At 31.2% G+C, this 23,281-nt stretch overlaps 2 protein-coding genes across 6 annotated transcripts; one reads left to right on the top strand and one right to left on the bottom strand.

Moving 5' to 3' along the window:
- The first annotated feature begins 4,955 nt into the window (after positions 1-4,955).
- Positions 4,956-17,358, top strand: LOC105197982 (pinin). Of its 4 annotated transcripts, none has more exons than XM_039452446.1 (5): positions 4,956-6,672; positions 12,145-12,318; positions 15,089-15,383; positions 15,493-15,807; positions 16,268-17,358. In XM_039452446.1, the coding sequence occupies exons 2-5, from the start codon at positions 12,253-12,255 to the stop codon at positions 16,273-16,275; spliced, it is 684 nt and encodes a 227-aa protein (XP_039308380.1). In that variant the 5' UTR covers positions 4,956-6,672; positions 12,145-12,252; the 3' UTR covers positions 16,276-17,358. The 4 variants fall into 4 exon arrangements, with proteins under 4 accessions (XP_039308380.1, XP_039308381.1, XP_039308379.1 ...); XM_039452447.1 differs by lacking the exon at positions 4,956-6,672 and adding an exon at positions 8,394-8,525; XM_039452445.1 differs by lacking the exon at positions 4,956-6,672 and having other exon boundaries at positions 11,979-12,318; positions 16,268-17,357.
- Positions 17,359-18,605: 1,247 nt separating this feature from the next.
- Positions 18,606-23,135, bottom strand: LOC120358372. Of its 2 annotated transcripts, none has more exons than XM_039452443.1 (6): positions 22,630-23,128; positions 22,299-22,466; positions 21,941-22,093; positions 21,766-21,834; positions 21,175-21,386; positions 18,606-18,871 (listed from the first exon to the last, which is right to left on the bottom strand). In XM_039452443.1, the coding sequence occupies exons 3-6, from the start codon at positions 22,039-22,041 to the stop codon at positions 18,828-18,830; spliced, it is 426 nt and encodes a 141-aa protein (XP_039308377.1). In that variant the 5' UTR covers positions 22,042-22,093; positions 22,299-22,466; positions 22,630-23,128; the 3' UTR covers positions 18,606-18,827. The 2 variants fall into 2 exon arrangements, with proteins under 2 accessions (XP_039308377.1, XP_039308378.1); XM_039452444.1 differs by lacking the exon at positions 18,606-18,871 and adding an exon at positions 18,883-20,399 and having other exon boundaries at positions 22,630-23,135.
- Between the last annotated feature and the right edge of the window lie 146 nt (positions 23,136-23,281).

Here is a 23,281-nt window from a genome sequence, read left to right as displayed (position 1 = left end):
CGTTACTTACTTACTAAAATACATTTAATGTGAAAGACACGTGATTCTCTCCCATCGCTTTGTTTGCCTTCCGCACTCTTTGTACAGTCCTGTTACCATAACCTTTCTTCCCCCCTCTGTTTCTTTCGGCCCCTCTTTCCCTATCCCTTTTCTCGAATAGTTTTCCGAGCAAAAATACCGTTCAGCGTATAATCAAAACAAAAGTCATGAACAATGAAAAATGAATTCTAATTTTTAAATTGTTTAACATGATTTCCAATGCTTCCAGTTTATCAATTTGATTTTCAATACATTGCTTTTGATTCAAGATAAGATCTTTTGATTCGGCGCAATATTGAATATTAATAGGGCGGCAAAATCTTGCAGATTGTGAAGCTCTATTATTCCACAATATAATGTTTGACGAAGTTGATAGGCGTAATATACGGTATAAGCGTAGTAGCGAAAAGATTTTCATCGTTAATATTGCTCATGCTCATATCTGAATACCGTTGTTTATACGCCGAATGCCCAGAACTTCCATCAAATCCCCATGAACAAATTAAAACAGCTTCAAGTTCTGTCGTCTTACTATTTTCCATGCTCTTAATGATTACATCTTGTTGTAGTTTTATAATTCTTTCTACCGTGTGGTTTAATAGAAGTTGCAAAGGAACTTCTGCCACAGTATCTGTGATTTTAAAAACTTCTATTGGCGGTCTACATTCCGCCTTTGCAGCTACAATTGCAGCATATGCTGGAAAAATATCCGCCTCTCTTGCTTTTACAGTTAAACGCATACTAATGTAATCGTCTTTGGACATATTTCGATCTAGTAAGTAGATCAATCCTTCTAGAGGAGTCATCTTAATGATTACTGGTCTTGGCTCACAAATTATTTGTTGTGCATTTTCAGGATTTTTCAAAACTTTATTTACTACTGCAACTATATTTTTTTGTCCTGAAATCCTTGCTGCATGACGGCATGCCATTATGAGTTTCAGTGGGTCGTTGTTATGTTTCTTACTAATAGTTGCCACTTCTAGCCTTCTTGATCGATCAGACTTCTCCTGAAATGGAATAGATGGCCGACCAGCAACTGTGTAAGAAGCAGCATTTTGCATTGAAATGTTAGGAATAATAAAACCAGAGTCCAGCCATTTTTTATGTTTTGACTCATACTTTGTTTTTATTCTCTTCACGCCATTCCATTTCTCCTTATGCTTGCTACTGAGTGCAGATACATATGTTCTCAATTGCCGCAGTTCATTATCCTTAATATTAGAAATATGCATTCCTAGCTTAGACAAAACGTAACTTACAGCCGCTGAAATCCTATCGTCAATACCAGGTTTCATGAAAAATTGTTCAATAATTTCTCGCTTGGTAAATAATAAAGTCGACATGGCTGATTATTAAATTGTGATTACTTTTAAAACCTGATATTCGAAAATAAATCCAATTCCAAATGTATATTCAATAAGATACGCTCACTCACGAAAATATATACATGTATATCGCGTGAATGTACAGTATTCCAAATGAAACAACACTTATATACAATTTTGCTGACATTTCTACTGCGAGAAAGTATTGCGCGCCTTAACCGCCTGGCGGTTGCTTGACGCACTGTCAAGCAAGCGCCAGGCGGCTTACAGTACGTTCGGTCGAGTAGAACAGTTATTTTGCCGAAGTAGCAAAAAGTAGCAGGTTTTTTTTGAAGGGACATAATATGAGAACGTACCGGTGTAAAGAAAATTCCATTAGGAAGCGGTATCTCCGATTATAATCAATCGATAGCAAGTTTTGACTTGCAAAAATGTAAAAATATTCAACTTAATCGATACAAAATTTTAATTTATATAATATTAAATGATTATTAATAATTAAAAACATTCATAAATATATACCAAAAAATAATAAATAATAAAACTTAAGAAATATGTTGTGAATTTTATAATTTATAGCATTTTAATAATATATGTTGTTCACTTAATTTAAGACTTATTCTTATATTCAAAACTCTGCCAAAATAAAAGTATTCAACCAAATGTTATAAAATTTAAATCCAGCATATTTCGATACATTGAGATGACAATGATAAATATATTTTACTGCAATTCTAAAATCGACTTTTTGCCACTTTTTCGGGATTCTGTCCCACTGTGCAATGGTAGAAAACTTCACATAACCTTTAAAAAACGGTGCGTCGCCTCTGAGTTAATCTCCACAATCTCAAAGTCCCTCCTGTTGACGATTGACGACGCGTGTGTCCCGAGTAAGATATCAATTTAAAAAAAACGGTGCGTAAATATCGCATAATTTATTTACAATATATACTTATATTATTTACATCTTATTATTTATTTATTGTTATTTATTATTTATATACTTATATAATTATTAATTGATTTATATACTTTATACAATTTTACAATGTATTAACGTTACGCCTCTCCAAACGCCGAACGCAACGCGTAAGACTAAGCACGTGCACGCGCTTAGCTAAGATTGCCGCGATCACGCGCCACCATGCGTGCCGCGTTCGCCGCGCCCGGCAAGCGTCCCTACTTCGGCCGGCCCCACCGCGCGCGCTGATTAGTGCGTGCGACCGCGCGGACTGCTATATAAGCCGACAGCGAGCAGCCGAGATCAGATCGCTCCGAGCCACCGATCTCAAACCTACTCCGCTCCTGCGCTGGGTATTCTCGACGCTCCTTAGCTTGGGCATTCTCAAGCACTTCCCCGGAACGGGCATTCTCTAATCCTTCGCGACGGGAATACTCCGGTCCTAATGGCTGGGAATACTCGGCCAATCCCATCCTCCGTCCGCGACGGGAATACTCGTCGTTTCTGCGGCTGGGTATTCTCGGCCAACAGGAACCGTCCGTCCCGCAATTCCGTTCTCGGGGATTCTCGAGACCAGCACCACCGTCGGGGATGCCCGACACCGTTCTAAGGCTCATTCCGCAAACCTGTTCCCTACGGGGTGACAACACTCCGCAGGAAAAGACCGCTTAGGTCTCTACCGTCGACCGCACTCGCGCATCGCGGAACCGTTCGCCGCACCACGTACTACCGATTCCGCGTATCGCGACCGTCCGTCGCGCGGGCCAATAACGGCCCGTTTACACGTAAGTTAAGTTAGCCGCTTCACGGCCACTCCGATCATTACTACCGAGCGCCTGGCGCATAATACCTGTCCGTTCGTTTCCGAAGCTTCTGGAATCCGCTCCGTTTAGATCGTAAGTACGCCGCGAATACATCGTGACCGTTCTCTTAGTTTCACGCGGGCCGACGACCGCGCAATTAAGCACTCCCGTGCCGTACTACTACTCGCGGAGTTCCTAAAATACGTTCTTCTAAGTGTTTTAGATATTAAGTGCACCGCGAATACATTGTGACCGATCTCTTGATTTCACGCGGGCCGACGACCGCGCAATTAAGTGCCGCAATACTATTCGAGGAGTACGGTGTTATCCGATAACAATATCGGGACTGTATGATTTCATTTTGTACTAAAGCATAGCCAAATATATTTAACCTCTTTCGTTTTCACTACCAAACTACGGCGTTATCATTTGATACGAACCCGGACATCCGGCGAGCACATCCGAGCATCCGATCCTGAACCTAAATCCCGTAACCGACACCGAGAAAGTACCAGCGTTACAAATGTATTATCTAGAATATATTATCTAGAATATCGAATGTATCCTGAGTATCTTTCAGTCTCTTTCTTAATAAATTTAAATTTCTTTTTCTAATTTTTTTTCTAATTCGCATTTTCCTCTTGCTCGATAAAAAGTAAAAGGTACTCCATTCTGAAACGATACAAGACTCTGCAAACTCTACCAAATTCGACACAGTTTGATTGAACTCGACATCAAAATACTTGCCGAGCAATGTCACGTGAGAAATGTCGCATTTCCACTATGGTGAAAAGTAGCCAATCGAGTGAGAGCTCACTTTTACCATTTTCACTAGGTTTTGGAATACGCAATCGACCCCCAGGGGGTCTATCATGTAACATTTTCCCTAAGGCGGAAACGTGAAAAGTGAAAAGTTTCACGTGAACTGCACGATCATGTATGATTTCCATATATGTAATACTCCTATATTGCTAGTTCCGTATCTTCACAATGAGCGGGACAAGCCCCGTAAAAAAAAGATGCACGAATTCCAAATATGGGCATGGACGGTCAAGTCTCATTATGCGCAGGCGCGTCTATTGAGTGAGTTCGAGCGAGAGACAAGGATTAGGAAATGAGACGGAAAGGACGCGAAACAGAAAAAACATTACCCGGTCGCAACCGAATGCTTATTTGCAACTTCTAACGGATAAATGTTAATTAACGAATAATAATATTTGAAGAGAATGACTGAAATTATAGGTGTAGGGTTTTTCATTTTAATGGACATTCTAAAATATCTCGAGAATAAGATATGGAATAGGAAAATGTAATCTTTTTAGATAAAAGCGTTTTTAATAGTTCAAGCAAGTCATTATTACTGTTTTAAATGGAACAATCTTAAGATTTAATTACTTCCTCAGAATATTTAGCGTAAAAAGTACGAGTAAAATAGAAAAAAATGGAATACAAAATATTTTATGCCTTAATCCGACGATTTTGGCATAAAATATCTCGTAAATATTTTTTCAAATTTCATGAAATAAAAATTTCATGAAATAAATGATCTCATCAGTAATCTTTCAGAAAAGAGAAATGGTGGTGCATAAGCAAATACATAAAAAAACGTACATATTAGATCGGATCAAATTTTATGTGAAATTATAAGAAATACATTTTATTTGGATTTTTTTGAATTTGTGAAATGTAGGATAAACTAAAGATTGCGCTCATGTCCACAACAATTTCTTGTAATCGGTTACGTAATATGTATAATGTTACATTTCTATGAATAGTTTTACATAATTAGTCGTGATTAAATAATATTAATTTTGTTCTTCTAGACGGCCTTAGTGCAGAATCGGCTCTTCAAAAACATGAGCATGTGTCGGAGTAAGGAATTTTGCATGCTAACAGCCCGGACTTTAGCCGCTGGATTATTTCATGTGATGTGTGATTGAGCGATACTCCAACAAGACTCGACATCCTAACGTTGTGTTGCTGAAAGCCGCTATTGAGGCATCGTCCGCGAGTATGGTGAAGAAGTTTTTGACAAAGGCATGCGCACGCTTCCGGCCCAAAATTGAAGCGGTCATCGAAGTAGAGGGGGGCTTTATATAGAATAAAATTGTTTTTTAAGGATGCCCTAACACAAATATAAAAATATTTTTCATACGATTGTTATTTTTCATTAACATAAATGATTCTGAAAACTCACAACGGATTTGTCCGGATTCTACTGGTACACCTTGTGTACATAACACGCACGCGCGCACGCGCTCGCACACACGCGCACACACACGCACACAGATACACACCACATTAATTGTTTATAATGAAAACGTCTGCCTTACCCTCTAGTAATAGTGTTGTATATTTGCAATGTTTACTCTCCTTACATCTTTTATAAAATATATCAATAAATTTGAGATCTATGTAGTTACATTTAAAAACGAATAATGGAATTGTATGTAGCATTGATCATTGAAATATAGTTCTTTTATCAACAAAAATATTAGAAAAGATATAGAAAAAAAATTTAAGTTTAATATTGATCAATTTTTTACAAGATATTTCAAGGAGGAATATCTACTTCAACGCCTCAAAATAAAGAGCAATTTTGGGAATTTTTAGCGAAATTTCTAGCGAAATAATAAAATATATGGAAATTCGGGCTGAAGATCTTTAATATAAGTATCTTAAGCTACACAAAAAAAATTTTTTTTTTTTTAATTTTTTTCGTCAAGATGGCTGCGGTGGAGGCTGCGAGTAACACCTTTTTTGGGGTAGGCCTCCGTGGCTTGCAGCAGAAGTGCTGTAAACTTTCACTGAGGACAGAAAGCAAAATATTTTTATAATCTGCATTAAATTTGCTAGAGAAGTACATAGGCATATGTTAAAATATTGATGATTGTAGAAATGGTGAACATTTGAAAATAAAGTTTTATTTTGACCAAAAAATTCAGTGAAAAAGTATTTATAATAAAAAAAGTTGTTAACCGATCGTAAAAATCCTCTGTACTTCTCTAGAGAATTTAGTTCTACAGCTACTGTAAAAATTTTAATTGAATTGGATAAAATTTGTTAAAGTTATGCTGCAAGCCAATTTGAAAAACGTGATTTCGAGAAAAACGCGATTAAAGTTTTGAGTAATGTTATTTCAAATTTAACTATAGAAATGTTTAACTTACACTTAATCTGCAATGCCTGCACCATATAACTGTTCTTCTATAGCGATATTTTCTTCCTGTTCCTTTTTTCTAAAGGATGTGCCGGCTCTACGAGCTTCCTTAGCGGCATCTGTAAATGAGCGTTCGGCAGTCTTGACGCGGCGCGCGTCAGCCTCGACGCAGAAATTGTAAAAATTGTGGCCGATAGTCAATTGTAACACCTGCATAATGTTCATTATAACTAATAGTCCATCATTGAAAACGCAGGTTGCAATATTTACGGCGATCTCGACTATTTTTTTGGCCACTTGATAACGTTTTCGGAGCAATCGACCACACAATCGAATTGATGCTCTCGTTGTTCTGCGTAAAGCCTCCTAAGCAACGATTGAGTAAGTCATCCTTGCTCAAATCTGTATATATAGATTTAATAGCATCGAAAATTTTCTGTGAAAGAGGCGTTTTATGTTGGTATTCATGTAAAGTATCAAAGGCCTTTGCTCTCTGCCACGAACACCACGATCTGCACCGTCCGGGCACTTATCGTGTTGCGGCATTTCATCCGTCGAAAGTTTATGAAAAAGAGTTGCCCAAATGTCATTCCACATTTTTTCAATAGAATCTGGATTTTGACGAATAGCCAAGCCGTAATACATAGAGTTCTTCGATTAATTTGTTTGTTAGGTTGTCTTTCCAAGATATTTTGTTTTCTTTAAATTGCGGAGCCGAGTGCCCATACGCTTCTGCACATGGTCGATGCACTCTTTTTTACAAATTGTAATGTCTTTATAAGGTTCAGCATCTATAATTCCTTTGAAAGTTTTGCTGTCTCCATCATCAATGTAATTTATATATTTAACATTATGAAGATCTTTGGAACGTGAAAACATCTCGACCACCGCATCTATTTCCATTTTTCCAGATGATTCCTTACGATTTGCTTGGCACTGCTCCGAATGTGACTCTGTCCATTCTTCGTATTCTATAGTACCTTCTTTTTTTTTCCAATATTCGCAGGCCTTACAGTATTTCGATTTAACGAGAATATCGACAACTTTGTTAGTGGACCACCCGATGAGCGTAACTAATCCATAAAGCGACGACAATCCCCGCTTTCTCCATGTTCCATTGCCAGACACGGTAATTCCATTTGTTTGTCCTTTTTCTATAGATATTTTCTTCTCGTTTTCAGCTGCTTTCTTAATACATTTCGCACGAACAGCTTTCGTTGCGATAAAAATATTATTAATAATTATATCATAAGTTTGTAAAATCGGTCGTGGGAGATCCATAAACGCGCAAAATTTTTTAATACCGATATTGATGCCAATATCCAATAAACGCATCGTAAATATTATTCGGCGGTTAACGTCGTATGCTGTGGTATTAATTAGGGGACAACTGTTTATGTAAACTTTTGCGCACTTTTCACAAGTAATTACAAGTTTAAATCAAACCACGCTTGCTCGCTTCTGTAAATTTCACATTTGTCCCGCATTGTTTACACGCTAGAATTTCAGAAAGAACAGAAAAAATTGAAACAAAATTGATCAATCGATATCCAAATGATTCAGTCACTTCAATGTCACAATCGTCTTTAGACAGCTTCAGTTTCTTTGCCGCTGTACTGACACTCTCAGATTCTCCTTCCATAACGTATCGATTTAGCGGTCGCCTATTTGAGATCTTGCTTCTTTTTGAAGACCAAATTCTCTTCTTGGAACCTTCCTTTGATAAATACACTTTATTACTCATGATGACGATAATTACTGTCACAAAACTTTGACAATTGTAACAGCAACAACGAACGATATTTGAGAGCGTCCTAGGAAAGCGTCGTTTCAATGGTTATACTGACCGTTATATTCAATTTATTTCAGGTCGAAAACTAACCTAACCATCACTAATACCCTCTACACAGATATCTATACTAAACTAGATCGCTAACCTGTGGCATTAACATATGACAGCATTGAGGCAGGAAGGATATCCGGTTTCAGTCATGTTACCTACAACAAAATGGCCGCTCTAATGCCGCTCTTGCTTGGCATTATGGCACGATATCGAAAAAACACACTCGATAATCACAATTAATATGCTCAACGGTGCTCAGCGGTCAACCGGTTCAGTTGTCAAACCTGTCAAACACATACGCACTAACCTAATCTACGCATAGACGCTATTTTCTTATTGGGTAAGATGACCGAATCCGGATATCCTGCCGGACACAGCTATTCAGCCGAAGGTAGCGATCTAGTTGTTAGATAGATATCTGTGACCCTCTATGAATAACATACTAGAGCTCATTATTCTTCAGTGCGATCGATATAATGAATTTTTAGAACGCAGAAGACTTGAATTGCTGTGCGCTATTCCGATGCGTTTAGATAGGTATCACGCCTTGCTTTAAAAAACCACTTTAAAAAATTGTTTCACGTATAAAACCAATTGCATCTTATTTTTAAGGTCTAAAATATCATTTAAAACAAAAAATATTTTCGATTTTTTTAAATTTTGAGATGGATATTCCCCTTTAAGTAAAATTAATCCGAATAATTATTTTTAATGACTATAAGACGATGCGGCCTTTTAAAAGTTAAAGTATCTGGTGATTTTATCATAAAAAATCATATTCTCTGAACTTTTTCAAATTTACTTATAAATAAAATTGACGAACATAAATATAAAATAGCTTATATCATTGGCTGTTTCATATTTATGTTTAATATTTTTATTAGTCTAAATTTCAAATTTATTGTTAATGTTATGTCACCTATAAATGTTCACTTACTATACCGATTATTGCGCGACATCACGTACCGCGGTAGTCGAATTGATAAGACGCCTGCATAAAATATAGGGAGATATATAACAATGAAATTGAATATAAAAATAACCATACTGACGTAACCTACGTATTTTTGACATATTGCATTTAACAATAAATTTAGATTTTTGTTTATTTAGGTAATATTCTCTAGAACATTTGAGTATCAATTTAGCAACAAATTCATTGACGAAAAAGAAAGCAGTGAAAATAACGAATTTATCGAGGAGATAACCACTCCTGAATTCCGATGTATACAATCCGCGAGAAGTCCGTTGAATTCCTTAAAGTTCGTTAAATTCCTCGAAGTCCGACGTAGTTCGATGAAGTCCGCGGAGTCCGTGAAGTCCGACATAGTCCAATAAAGTTTATATAGTCCGGTAAAATCCGGTGAAGTCTTGAAGTCTGATGAACACCTATTTTTCGAGTGGTTACCCCCTCGGAATTCATTGATTAATTCTTTAGATTGGGACACGCTCGTTTTTCAGAATAAGTGATTGTTTTCAAAATCTTACGGTTAGCAACAAACATTATTTAAAAAAAACTAACAGCAACAAATTAATTTTTTGGCAACCTTTTAAGAACAAATAAGGAACAAATAAAAATATTAATTTTGATTTTGCTCACTTTATTCTGCTAATAACTTATAAAACATAAAGTTGTTATAAATACAGCAGTAGAACAGTTCAATAATAGAATTTTTGCTATAGTAGAGGAGAGGAGGGTAATATAGCACATATTTTTATTTTATTGAGTAATTTTGTTTATAATTAATATTTTCTATTGAAACTTGAAGAATTACATTCGTCAAAGTATTGTTTGGCAGATTTTAGACTCAAAGTAACAAAATATTTATTATCTTGGTTTATGAAAATTTAATACATTGCATAATTGGTGCAAGAAAAAAGTAGTTACATTATGGCTATCTATAAAAATAATTTTAAAAAATTAGTTTAGTTTAAAAGAAACATAGTATCTTGTTACAAAATGATATATTTTTAATTTTCTATTGATAGGAATTTTCCTGCGTTTAGAAACTTTAGAAATACCACTAGAAATTTTATTAGAAATATCATTTTATTCCTGTTTAACATTAAACAATAAGCATAAAATGATGTCTCTAATGTTTCTAGACACTGCCGTCTAGAATAACAAACGTTTTATCGAAGAAATATTTTGATATAAAAATTTTGCTTAAGAAACTGTATTAATAAAATTCCATGTTATTATTTTAATTTTGTATAACTCGAAATGTGAATAAACAGTTAAATAACAAAAAAATACTTGAGTGTATGTACATTCCTGTGATAATACACTTAAGTTTAAGAATAATGATGTAAGTAAAGGTTAAAGATGTATTTTGAAAAAGTTTAGAAGTGCTCAAAAGTAAAAATGCCTTCTAACAATTGTCAGTTATTATGTATCGGCATATTAGCATCACTAATAAAACGGCGGGCTAACTAAACGAATAACTCCATAAACAATTGTTAAAATACATCACCTAATAACGGAGATAATAGGGATAGTCATATTGTCGATAGTAGCCATAGGCCTAGTTTACACCGAGCACTTAATACACGTACTAACTCGTAATTTTCTAATAAATTATCTTACTTTCGACGATGCGTGTATACAGGCTGTCCGGGAATTAGGGAACTTACCGCTTTGACAACTTAAAAGAGATAAAAAGGGACAAAAAAGTTTTATACCATTTTGCGATATTGGCTATAATTATCGAATTATAAAATAAAATGTATGAGCCAATGTGCGATGACGCAGCGCCATCGCGTCTAACTCGTAGGCAAGAGCACGCGGCGGGACAGATGACGCGTTGTTTGAATTTGCACGGCGCGAATTCGCCGCACCTCGTGTACACACATTGCAAAAAACAAATGTGTTATTTTAGCTAAAATGTCTTCTTACACATTTGATAAATAACACATTTGATTTTTGGAACGTATGTACACGCGCTGCGGCGAATTCAGATCGTCGCGCCGTGCAAATTCAAACAACGACGCGTCATCTGTCCCGCCGCGCGCTCTTGCCTACGAGCTAGGCGCGATAGCGCGGCGTCACCGCACATTGGCTCATACGTTTTATTTTATAATTTGATAATTATAGCGAATATCGCAAAATGGTATAAGACTTTTTTGTCCCTTTTTATCTCCTTTAAGTTGTCAAAGCGGTAAGTTCCCTAGTTTCCGGACACCCTGTATATGATATATATATTTAATTATCTCGGTTCATATTGTACCAGCTTAGTATACTATTCTTTAAATTCATTGTCGAAATTTAAGATAATTTAATAGAAAATTACTAGTTAGTACATGTATCAAGTGCTCGGTGTAAACTAGGTCATAATACCCTCTTTTCTACTTTTAATAGATTTAAAATATCTTGTGAATATGTGATATATTTAAAGTATTTTTAAAATTAATACCAATTGAAAGTTGTTAAACAGTAAGATATATATAGATAAAAATGTAAAGAACTTATTACTGTATTTTATACAGAGTTTCATAATAAAGAAGAAAAATGTTTTTATTTAATTTTTGAAGTTATATGAATTTGTTACTTTGTTTTCTTAATAAAAAATTTATATTTTTTCCTGCTTTATGAAAGTGAAAAAAAACATATAATCAATTTATTTTGAATATTCTTAAAGAAATTTAATATCAAAAAGAAAAAGTTTTCGAAACAGACGGAAATTGCTCAAAATTTATTTTATTTAGTTATTTATACATAATTATTTGTTTATGTATATTTTGATATTTATTAATAATTTTATCAATTTGATGATACGAGATTGTCAAAGATTTTATAAAAGCACAAATAAAATTTATAACTTTCAAATTTTTTAAAATAAAATTTGACATGAAAGAAATTTTTCTATTATCTTGATTTTTTTGAATTCAAATCATACTTTTTTGTTATATCATGTATCTTATCTAATATGATTTTTCACAATAATGATGCATTTTACTTTAACATTTATCTAATTCAATATAAATTATTATGTATTTTAATGTTTATTAAGCCTGCTGTGTCATCCAGAGTAATAGCTACTCCTCGAGAAATTCCTTCGCGTCAAGAGGTAATCAGACGAGAGAGAACCGATGAACGTAGTCGACAGAGAAATAAACGTATGTTTGGTGCACTTTTGGGTACTTTACAAAAATTTAGACAAGAGGAAACAAAACTTAAAGCGAAGGTAAGGTATATTTAGATATATTCATATAGGATATCTTATTTTAATGGTCTCAGGCAAATATTTTGAAAAATATTGAAGATACAATATACAAATATTTCAGACAAAAGTTGTATGGCCTGAAAAAAGACAAATAGTAAATCCACTTTAAAACAAATTTATTTTTTAATCACAGAATTTAAGTTTGTGAAATTTTTTTTAATAGATTACCTTTATACGTAACATAACATGATTCTTCTATTTGTTCTGCATATAAAAGTATTAAGGTAGAGTTATCTACACTTGGTTCACTGCAAGAACATACCCACCACGGACGAAAATTCGTCTGTTTCGCGCATGTTCTCCTGAAGAAGGAGATCGCATCATGCTCAGGCTTGTGTATTTAATTCTTTACAACGGGTAGCAGCGACTTGGTATATCGATATTAATTTCTAAGATGCTACATATTAAAGAACAACATAATAGATTAAATTCGAGACATTGAATTTAATCTATTATGACTCTATCTCGACGATTCTTATTTGTGTTATTTTATAAATTTTCAACAAAAACCAGCATGACATTTATAATTTTTTATAACTAGACAAAACAGGTGTGCGCTACAGAGTTCTTCATATTACATAATTTTATACAAATTACAAATTTAATATTACGCTATTAATCCTTCAATATACATTTACGTATATTCAAAATATGCGATTTCCGCGATAACAGCCGCTCACAGAGTTAGCGCAGCGAGAGAACCAATCGGCATAGCGGAAAAGCGACAACAATAATTTCGATATATTCGATATATTTTTTGTTTTTTTAAAAGTATTTTTCTTCGTATATTAATTCGATATATTAATCCTTAAACACGTAAGTGAGTCTGAGAGACTCCATATGAAGTTTTGAACGCTTGCTATGTGAAGGCGGAATGAGATAGAAGGTTTGGACCAAGACATAAAAAAAGTTTGAAATCTCCTCTTTCGATTGATATGATTGATCAACTTTTTTTGGTCAACTAAAATTCGAACGGCACGGCAGCAAAGTTTGGGTTGTTGCCATTGTTAGGGTTAATGCAATCCATATAGTGTGTAAGTGAAACTTTTTTGTGAGTATTTTACATAAAAAAGCTGGATAAAATACGTTTGAACAGGCCGATTTGCGGATGTTACTCGCATATACTCTGTCTAAAGTTGGAATACTATAAAATGCTCTAGAAAAGGGAGTTTTTCCGAAATATATTATGAAACACATCAATTTTTAATTTTAGACACGATTTAATCAAAAATATATTATATATATTTTGCCTCATATTTGCCTTGTTACATAAGTACATTTTTTAATAAAAATGACAATGATATAATTTTTTTTTGAAAATATAAATCTTTAGCTTTAAAACGCCGTATTGTAAAGTTCTTCAAAATTTTATCAATCGATTTAATCAAAAATACCTCATATTCTCCATGTTACATAATTATACTTTTTAAAAGGAATGACTTTGTCAAATTTTATTTTGAAAGTGTGACTCTTTAGCTTTAAAACACCGTATTTAAAAGTCCTTAGACGTTTTTTTTGTTGCGAAGATATGATTTTTTGAAGGAAAAATGGATTTTTGACCAATTTCTCATTTTTGCTTAATGGTTTTTCTTTTATAACTTCACAATAAATTATTTTTTGGCAATGCCGATTGTGCAGTCACACTTCTGAGATTTTGAACTTTTGTTTAAAAAAAAAATTGTAGAAAAATATTGATTGTAATCAATGTTATAGCTTCTCAAAGTTGAAAAAGTCTCCCAGATCCAAAAATGTATTTCCGTATTTTACAGGATCGGTGTGTTTAAGGGTTAAGTTACATTATATTATTTTTTATTTTATGACAATTGTTAGTTTTTTATTATTATTTTATAATAACTTTTGTAATGAGGTTTTGTAAAATAAGGATTATTTTTTTGTTTTTTAAATTGTAATAATAGTTTATTATGTTATGTTTTTTAATTTCTAGTAATCTTTCATAAAATTTTATTTTTTACATTATTGCTTTGTATATTATTGTTGTTGTTATTGTTGTAATATTTAATTATAAAAACAATCTTTAATAAAATATGTTTGTATTATGGATTTAACTGTTTCGTAAATCATAGGTACTTGGTTGTGTAATTTAAATATATTTTAATTCCGACTTAATCACACTGAAATGTAGATTATTTTACTTGTTCAATTTTTTAACAATAAGCATGGCCCAAGTGTGCCATATTTATGTACATAGTATTGAATAAGGCGCTACTACTGTGCTGTTCAAATGAGCAAACTTGAGTATGTTCTTGCTGTGAGTATGAAAATCAATAATTTAAGAGATATTTTCTATTTTATTCTGGCATATTTTGGCATGAGCTAATTTGTAGTTACATACTCTTATACCTTAACAAGTTACCTTTTAAAAAGCAATTATTCGTTTTTTTCTTTTTATATGAAATATATAATCTCATAAATTATTCATTTTTATAACCAGATCTTAATAAAGCTAGAATAAAGTACATTTTTTAAACTATTGATTTTTTTTTACTGTAATATTTTTATGCAGAATTATAAGAATTATATCATATAAAAGAAATCCTATATTATTAAAAAATGACTGGTCTTAAAAAATGAATTTAAAAAATATAATTTTACCTGTATTTGTTTCCCTTTAAGCTATACAACTTTTGAAACGTTTTTCGTAGGTTTTTCTTATTTTTAAAGATATATTTGCCTGCAAATGGACTCCCTATATATAATGTCTTGTTTATAGGAAGATAAAAAAGCAGAAGTAGAAGCTAGAGTAGAAGAAGCTAGAAGACGAGAAAAAGAAGAATTGCGCAGAGAAAGACAACAATTGTTTTTATCACGAAAACAACAATTGGCTCAAGTACGAGCATTGGAAGCAAAACTTGCACGTACTCAGCAGTTTCAGGAGTGGCGCAAAGCACAGTTACCTCTTGCTTCATTTATAAAAACGCATACACAACCTTCTCTTTATTATATACCAAAGCGTAAACACCCACAGACAGACTTGTTATTAGCGCAATCCATAAAAGAACTGAACGGTTAGTATTCTCATAAATATTATTGTATGTAAATTAAAATTTTATATATATATACAATGTACATATATATGTATATTTATACAAATATGTATTTCTAATATTATTTCAGAAAAAATTGAAAGAAGGGAAAACACATTGATTGAAGAATTAGATCTAATAGAGGTTCAGATAGGATTAGGCAAACATTCACAAAACTTTGAGGCGTCTTCATCTTTACATACTGTAGAAGCTCCACGTTTAATAGAAGAGGGCGAAGAAAATCGAGATCCAAATCCAGAACATAATATCGAAGCCGCAATCAATGATAATGCTGATATTTCAATGCAATCCATAATAAATGAAAATTTTGATAATGATAATGATCATACTGTAGAGAAAAAGGAAGACGTACAGTTGGACCAAGTTCAACCAGATGTAAACAATGGCTAGTATAAAATTTGCTATAATAAAATATATATATATATATATATATATATAATATACATCCAATACTTCAACATAAAATAAGGATTTTCATAGCAAGCATATATATATATATATATATATATATAATATACATCCAATACTTCAACATAAAATAAGGATTTTCATAGCAAGCTTTTCAAGTATTATTTTAAGATTGATTAAAGATATCCTTGAAAGATCAAAAACTTGTAATTTTATTATCATATAAATCTGTATCTTACTTCTGTGACTTTTAACAAAAAAGTACATATGTAAATTTTTTCTTACAATATATATCCAATAGAAATAATTTAGTTTTTTTTGCATGCCATTGTATACGATAATGTAGATCAGTAAAACATGACGGCAATTTCAACCCCTGTGCTAATAAATCATAAACAACTATCATTGTAAGATTTATTTCTATTATATATTTCCAGATATGTAAGATACATGCCCAAAGTTATCAAATTACGGGATTTTTCCTTAAAGGATGATGGGTAAAATGATTTTAGCTTAAAAAGTGTAATGTCAATTATGCATAATATTTTATAGTTTTTGAATCGTTAAATATGATATCAGTTTTATTTATCTAAATCCGTAAGAAAGTAGTCAAAATTCACTTTAAAGTGATCGAAATAAGTCTCTCTTTCTCTCTCTCTCTCTTTCTCTCATAATTATGTACTCGTATTAGTCTATTTTATTTGATTTTTTTAATTGTATTATAGTTTATTTCTAACTTTTTTAACTAAAATGAAAATTGTTAAATTTCAAAATTAGAGGAGGAAATGGTATTAGCCCTTCTAGGTATTAAACTAAGATTATAAGCTACTCAAAATATCTTTGCTATTAGGTGATAAATTCTGATTAATTATGGAATCATTTAGTATCTCGCTTGGGTTTATTTTAAGTAAAAAATAATTATTTACAGTTTTCTTCTATACGAAATAAACGTATCAAAAGTACTTGTGTTAAAATATTATATTCAAAAACTATCAAACACGATTGCAAAAGAGAAGAGTTAATCCAATAAAAAATAAAACAGACCTTTTTGTATAGAATTCTAACAACTAAACATTTTTTATATATGTGCATTTTCGAAAAATTCATGAAATTTTGTTTTAATTAGTTTTACTTTTTTAAGAAAAAATTAAGCAACAAGAGTGGAAAGATCGGATTGTTACAGTGGTCATAGAATTATTCTAATTCTAGTAAAAAAAACCTATTATTATTAAAGTTTTAATTTTTTTTTATTGTGCTTGGGCAATATTGGAATTTGACTATTTTGAGATTTTCCATGTCTCCTAAAATTATTCTCAACTTAAAACTTTTTCTGAGATTAACATTTTATCATGTAGCATCGTTTGATATACAATTCAATTTAAATTTTGAAGGTTACAAAAAGGGCTAAGAAAACACTGATCCTTTTTGGAGTCATTCTTTTAAATGTTTTATCTAGAGTACTTTTAATTATTAATAAATTCAAAGAGTACTTTAGAAATGATATTTAAATTTATTATATTCAGAGAATTGTACGCGTGCTTAAATATTAAAATATTACAATAAAAATTATATATAAAATATACTCTGTGTTTTATGTTATATTTGCAATGTGAATAAATTATATATATATATATATATATATATATATATATATGTACGTATGTATACTTATACGTATACGTATATGTATATGTGCGTGCGTGCGTGATATATATATATATACACACACACACACACACACACACACACACACATACACAGGGTGTCCGGGGACTAGGAAATCTACTGCTTTGAGAATATAGAGGAGATAAAAAGGAACAAAAAAGTTTTCTACCATTTTGCGATATTCGCAATAACTATCGAGTTATTAAATAAAACGTCTAAGCCAATGTGTGGTGACACCGCGCCATCACAGTATATACAGTAGCGCAACTCTGTGTCGGCACCTTTGATGTGTATGAAGCCCAAAATGAAGTTCGCATGCGCAAAGTCAGCGAGTACATACAGTACCGCCACCTATACTTTCTTCTCACTCTTTCTCCTATGTTTCGTTTTCTCTCTTTTTTCAAGTCATTGCTAAAATGAATAAGATTTAATAAGAAACATGCAAATCAAATTGTTCATAACGTAAAACAAGAAAAAGTAAAAAAATTGCAAAACGTTTTACATATATTAATAAATAATAATATATAATTATGTATTATTGCATATTGCATTTAGCACAGAAAATTTTATATTCATATTTTAATATATTTAATAATTTAGGAATTATGAAAATAAAGGAAATAATAAAGGAATTATGAAAAACATTTTAATACAATATTTATCAAATAAAATAAATATATTAACCAATAAATATACTGTTATGAATATTATATATATTTTATAATAAATATTTCTTTTACAATTAAAAAACTAACAAAAGTAAGTACGTTTCATTACAAAATAATAAGTTACAATTAGTAATTTTGATTAAATTTATTATTATATAATTATCCGCAAGCTTATGTCCGTATTATCATTAATTATTTAACATTGTTAAAAATAGTAAATTAATATAAATAAGTATTTTAATACAATACAATAACATTTACGTATTAACATTTTGCTTATTAAATTACAAAATTAAAATAAATTTTAATATAATTACAATTATTTTTAAAATAAATTATTGTAAATACTGTTAAAAATACAAAAATAATATAATTCAGTAAAGTAACCAATATACGCAATATAACATTCTTTAAAACTTATGATATTAATAAAACTATAAAGTTATAATTACTTTAATATTTATTATATAATATTAATGTTGTAAGCCATAAATTGTAAAGTTTTAACTCTTCCTGTTTCAACTCTATCAATTGCCCATACCTCAGCTACTTAACTCATTTCAGTATGAATCAGAGAAGTAGAGAAAAAAAGAAAGAGAAAAACTTTGTATTATTAATTACAAAAAGGTTAATTTATCAACCTTTTTACGCTCACAAGTTTAATTTAATTGTTCTCCTCAGTTCTTGTCTTGGCTTGAATATTCAGTCCTATAGAAATAATTTGAGATTACCAACAATTATATAATTATATAAATATACATATTTAATAAACTATATCATATATTATACGTATATCGCAGCATACAACATGCAATAAAATAAACTTTAAACTCCTTTTTCACCTCTATCAATTGTTCATACCTCAGCTACTCGGTCCACCTCAGTATGAATAATAGATAGAGAAAAAAAGAAAGAAACGCATGCATTTATCTAATATAAATATGTAATGCAAAGCAAAAATGCAAGAAATAGTTAACACACATAAGCATATTATAAAAATAAGACTGTGAATATATAAAAATAATGAAATTAGAATAAAAATTATAGATGTAAAATATTTACAAGTTTTATATTCTTTTTACTTACACTTTTACAAGATTTATTATGGTCAGATAATGTATAATAAATACGCATACGTAGAAACAGTTTTATCAAAAAATCTACAGGAAAAGCTGGACATGGCGGTTCAAAAACGACAGTTTGTGTAAGTTGATATAAATAGCCGCCAATATTTTTTTTAAAACAATTATTTTCAAAATTTGTTACAAAGATTTTTTCCAATTTATGTATATAAGAACAAAAATTATTATTTGGTACGTGCAAATTTCCAAATTGATTGTCCTGTTCATTAACATAACTTCTAAAAGAACAATATAAAGTAGTATCATCTAATACAGTCTTATTTTCATTTACATATTCTATACATGCATGACATGAATGATTTTCGGTACATTTCTTGATTAAATATCCGCATATATATTTAAATGCATTTTCCTCTGACAGATCCATAGCATAGTAATCATGATTTGGGATATCTAAAATTTTGAGCGGCGGAGATGACATAATTTCTATACATTCAGTAAAATATGGTGTTCTACTACTAATAACATTTAACATTTCATCTTTATCTTCGCTACAATTCTGTGCATCTGAGTATTGTAAAAATTTCACACTAAAAAGTTTTTTAAAAGCACGCTGAAACTGTATAGCCGTTGGATTCAAACAATTACCACCTTGTTGCCTTACAGTACCAAAGAAATTTTCTAAGCAATCTTGATTTATTCGACGTGTTTGAAGAAAAGGAAAATTGTAAGATTTTAATCTATCCCATAATTGCATTATGCTTCTAATTGTGATCTGCCAGGATTGAAAGCATTTAACTTTCACGCGCACACCGTTGGTGTTAACAACATTAATATGTTTTATGAAACATAACATTTCGTCTAAAAATTGTATTTGTTTCTCACTTCCAGTGAAAACTTTACCATATTCTTTTGGATTATGTACACTTGAGGAATTTAAAATATCAAACAATTTGTCGAAATGATCAATTAAATCTATCGTGCCAACAGCTTCACTCGAAAGCAAACCGCAAGACATTTGTGTGCACATGCCAGCAGCCACTCGATTACTGAATATTTGGGCAGCAAATTTCACCTCCATTTTGTGAAAATTATTCGGTTCTATATGATGCTTGGATAACTTAGGAGCCATTTTCATCCATTGTTTGCTGTCTCTATTATAAAATTCAACAATATCAGCCCAAGAAGCTTTTTTATTATTAAATTCAAAATTATATTTTAATAAATTATTGCGTGTTGCTTTTATTAAATGAGGAGTATCAAAAATATAAAATACTTCCTCTTTATCTACTAAGAAAGTAGAATTTTGTGTCGAAATGCCCAGTTCTCGAGATAGCTATATAAAATTAGATCCCATATCTGACACCAAAGCATGCACTGTAGCACCACAAGTTCGTAACTTAATAATAATATTAAATATTATATCTTTTAGAACGTTGCTCCGACATGATGTTTCAATAAAACAATAGCAAACAGGAAGCTTCCAATTTCCTGCAATACTTCGTGCCATTATAACTAAAGCACTTTTTGCAAGTTTCGAACATTTTTCAGAACCTGTGTCTTCAAAACCAATAATTTCATCTCGCGAAACATTATAAAATAAATGAGCTTTTAAACTCATTTCGTCCATGCATAATATGCAATGTTTTTCTATTGACGGTAATGATTTCAATTTTAGAGTTACAGCGTCAAAAATTTTATCATTAATTCCTGGTATGATATTCCAAGATTGGATAAATAATTGAAGCGAACGCACTGAAGGCAAAGCAAATTCTTTAACTAAATTTTTATAATTACGTGGGCTCGAAAAATATAAGGATAAAGCAAATTTTTTAAAATCAATATCGTATCGCCTTCCATGTTTATTTTTTGTCAGAGCATCGATCTGCGTTATTAACAATTTTTGGAAATTTCCAGAAAATAACTTACTGCCTAATTGTCGAATGTTTGTAATATCATTTTCTTCTGCCGATGTAACCAACTTCTGTTGCTTCAATTTTTTTCTCAGGCGTCGAACGGTTTGTTGTAATTTCTTGTTTTCTTTTCTTAATTTTAAAATTCTTGATTGTAGTCTCTTCTTTCGTGGACTTGAATGTAATTCCTCTTTTCGTGGATTCCATTTCTTTACTGCTGGACGTGCTCTATAACATATCCAAATGTATTAGATATTAAATATAGCAAGAAAGTAAATTTACCAAAAAAGTTTTACAAATAAAAACATTAATAACAAAATGATTTGTAAATAAAAATTATATTTTCTTTGTTGCATAAATTGAAAAAAACATTAATATTAAAAAAATATTTATATAATAATTATTAATCAAAAAATAATATTTTATATATAATTAATATTTTCAAAATATTGTATTAATATTTTATTATAATATAACAACTTACGATTTAGCTTTAGCATCAGTATTAGGGGTATCAATACGTAATTTCCATTGAATGTTTTTGAAAAATAGAACAAATTTTTATCATATTTTTAGAAATAAGTAGAAAATATTTCATAATTATTACCTATTTCCATTCTCTTCCTGTTGGTTCTCTTCTCTTATTGGTTTAGGCTCTATTTTCATACATACATTTCTACAAAGAATGCATATTATAATATTATATTACGTCATTACATGAAATAAAATATTATATAAATATAAAAAGGTTAATAATATACAACAATTCAGATTTTCCTTACTGATGTATTTGTTCAACTACTGCTTGGAATTTATCTGCTTCAGCTTGTGGTTCCATTTCTGCTTCTACTTCTACTTGTATGTGTCCTGCTTCAGCTTGCATATCTTCTTCTGTTGCTACTTCTGCTTGCTGTGCTCCTCCTGCTAACGGATTTCTAAAAAAATATGATAAAAATTTTTTAATTTAAAATATTGTTCCTATTATAAATGTAAAAATAACTTATTATTTTTTATATTGTTTTTTTTGTATTAAATAATAACTGTAATTATTTTATATTTTAACATATTTAATATATCAAAAATAAAAAAAAAGTTATAAATAACAATTTAAAAAGTCAGAAACTAGAATTGAAAACTTACTAAAAAAATATGGTTGGTACAGCATCTGGATGTAAACGGAGTGTGGTCTTTTTTATAAACCATTTTTCCTCAAAATGCAGATGACATATTGTACAATTGTTGTAAGCATAATTTGGACCTTTCTGTTCCAAATCTAGTCTATTGGTTGCTTTAATCCATTGCAGCCATCTGAATATGTAATATAATAATTTAATATAAAAAAGCTTACATATATAAATGTATTAAATATAATCAAATAATAAAATGTTTAAAACGTTACATTAAATATTACATACACAAGTATAATGTTCTTGAAAAAAGCATTTTTTACAAATAATAAATAAAAGATTACCTGTCATGTTCCTTTGGAAATCTAAAGAAGTGTCGTTTTTCCACAGCGACAGTACTCATACATTTCGGCACAGCACACCACTGTTTTCCTTTTTTATTCATTTTTCAGTTTGTCACCAAAATTAAACGCCAATAACAGGAATATCTGAAACAAAAAGCCAAGATCAAAGTGCAGTTTCCTATAAAAAAATAGAAAATCTATATAAATATTTATATAGGTTAACTATTTTCTCTTAGGATAATGCTTCAATCAAATTTCACTATTTCTTTATAATTTTTTTTGCACTTTACTTTCACTATATAACACTATTCTGGATCACTTTATCACTTTAATATATCACCTTATCACTTTAATAACTTCTAACCGCCAAAAATGTTTATGACCAAATACTGAAAGAGCGAACGAGACAGAATGTAAACAAAGAAAGAGGAAGCGAAAGAGAGATACTCGCTGACCTCGCGCATGCGCACTCTATTTTAGGCTTCAAAAATTTCCGAGAGTTGCGCTACTGTATATACTGTGGCGCCATCGCGCCTAGCTCGTAGGCAATGGCGCCCTGTGGGACAGGTGACGCCGTTGCGGCGGGTCCCGACAGCACACAAACCACTCACAATGGCAGATGCCTAGAGATTTTCCGTAGGTTGGATTAGAT

The sequence above is a fragment of the Solenopsis invicta genome, chromosome 8, assembly GCF_016802725.1.
Source record: "Solenopsis invicta isolate M01_SB chromosome 8, UNIL_Sinv_3.0, whole genome shotgun sequence".
Lineage (NCBI taxonomy): Eukaryota > Metazoa > Arthropoda > Insecta > Hymenoptera > Formicidae > Solenopsis > Solenopsis invicta.
This window is presented reverse-complemented; position numbering and strand designations above follow the sequence as displayed.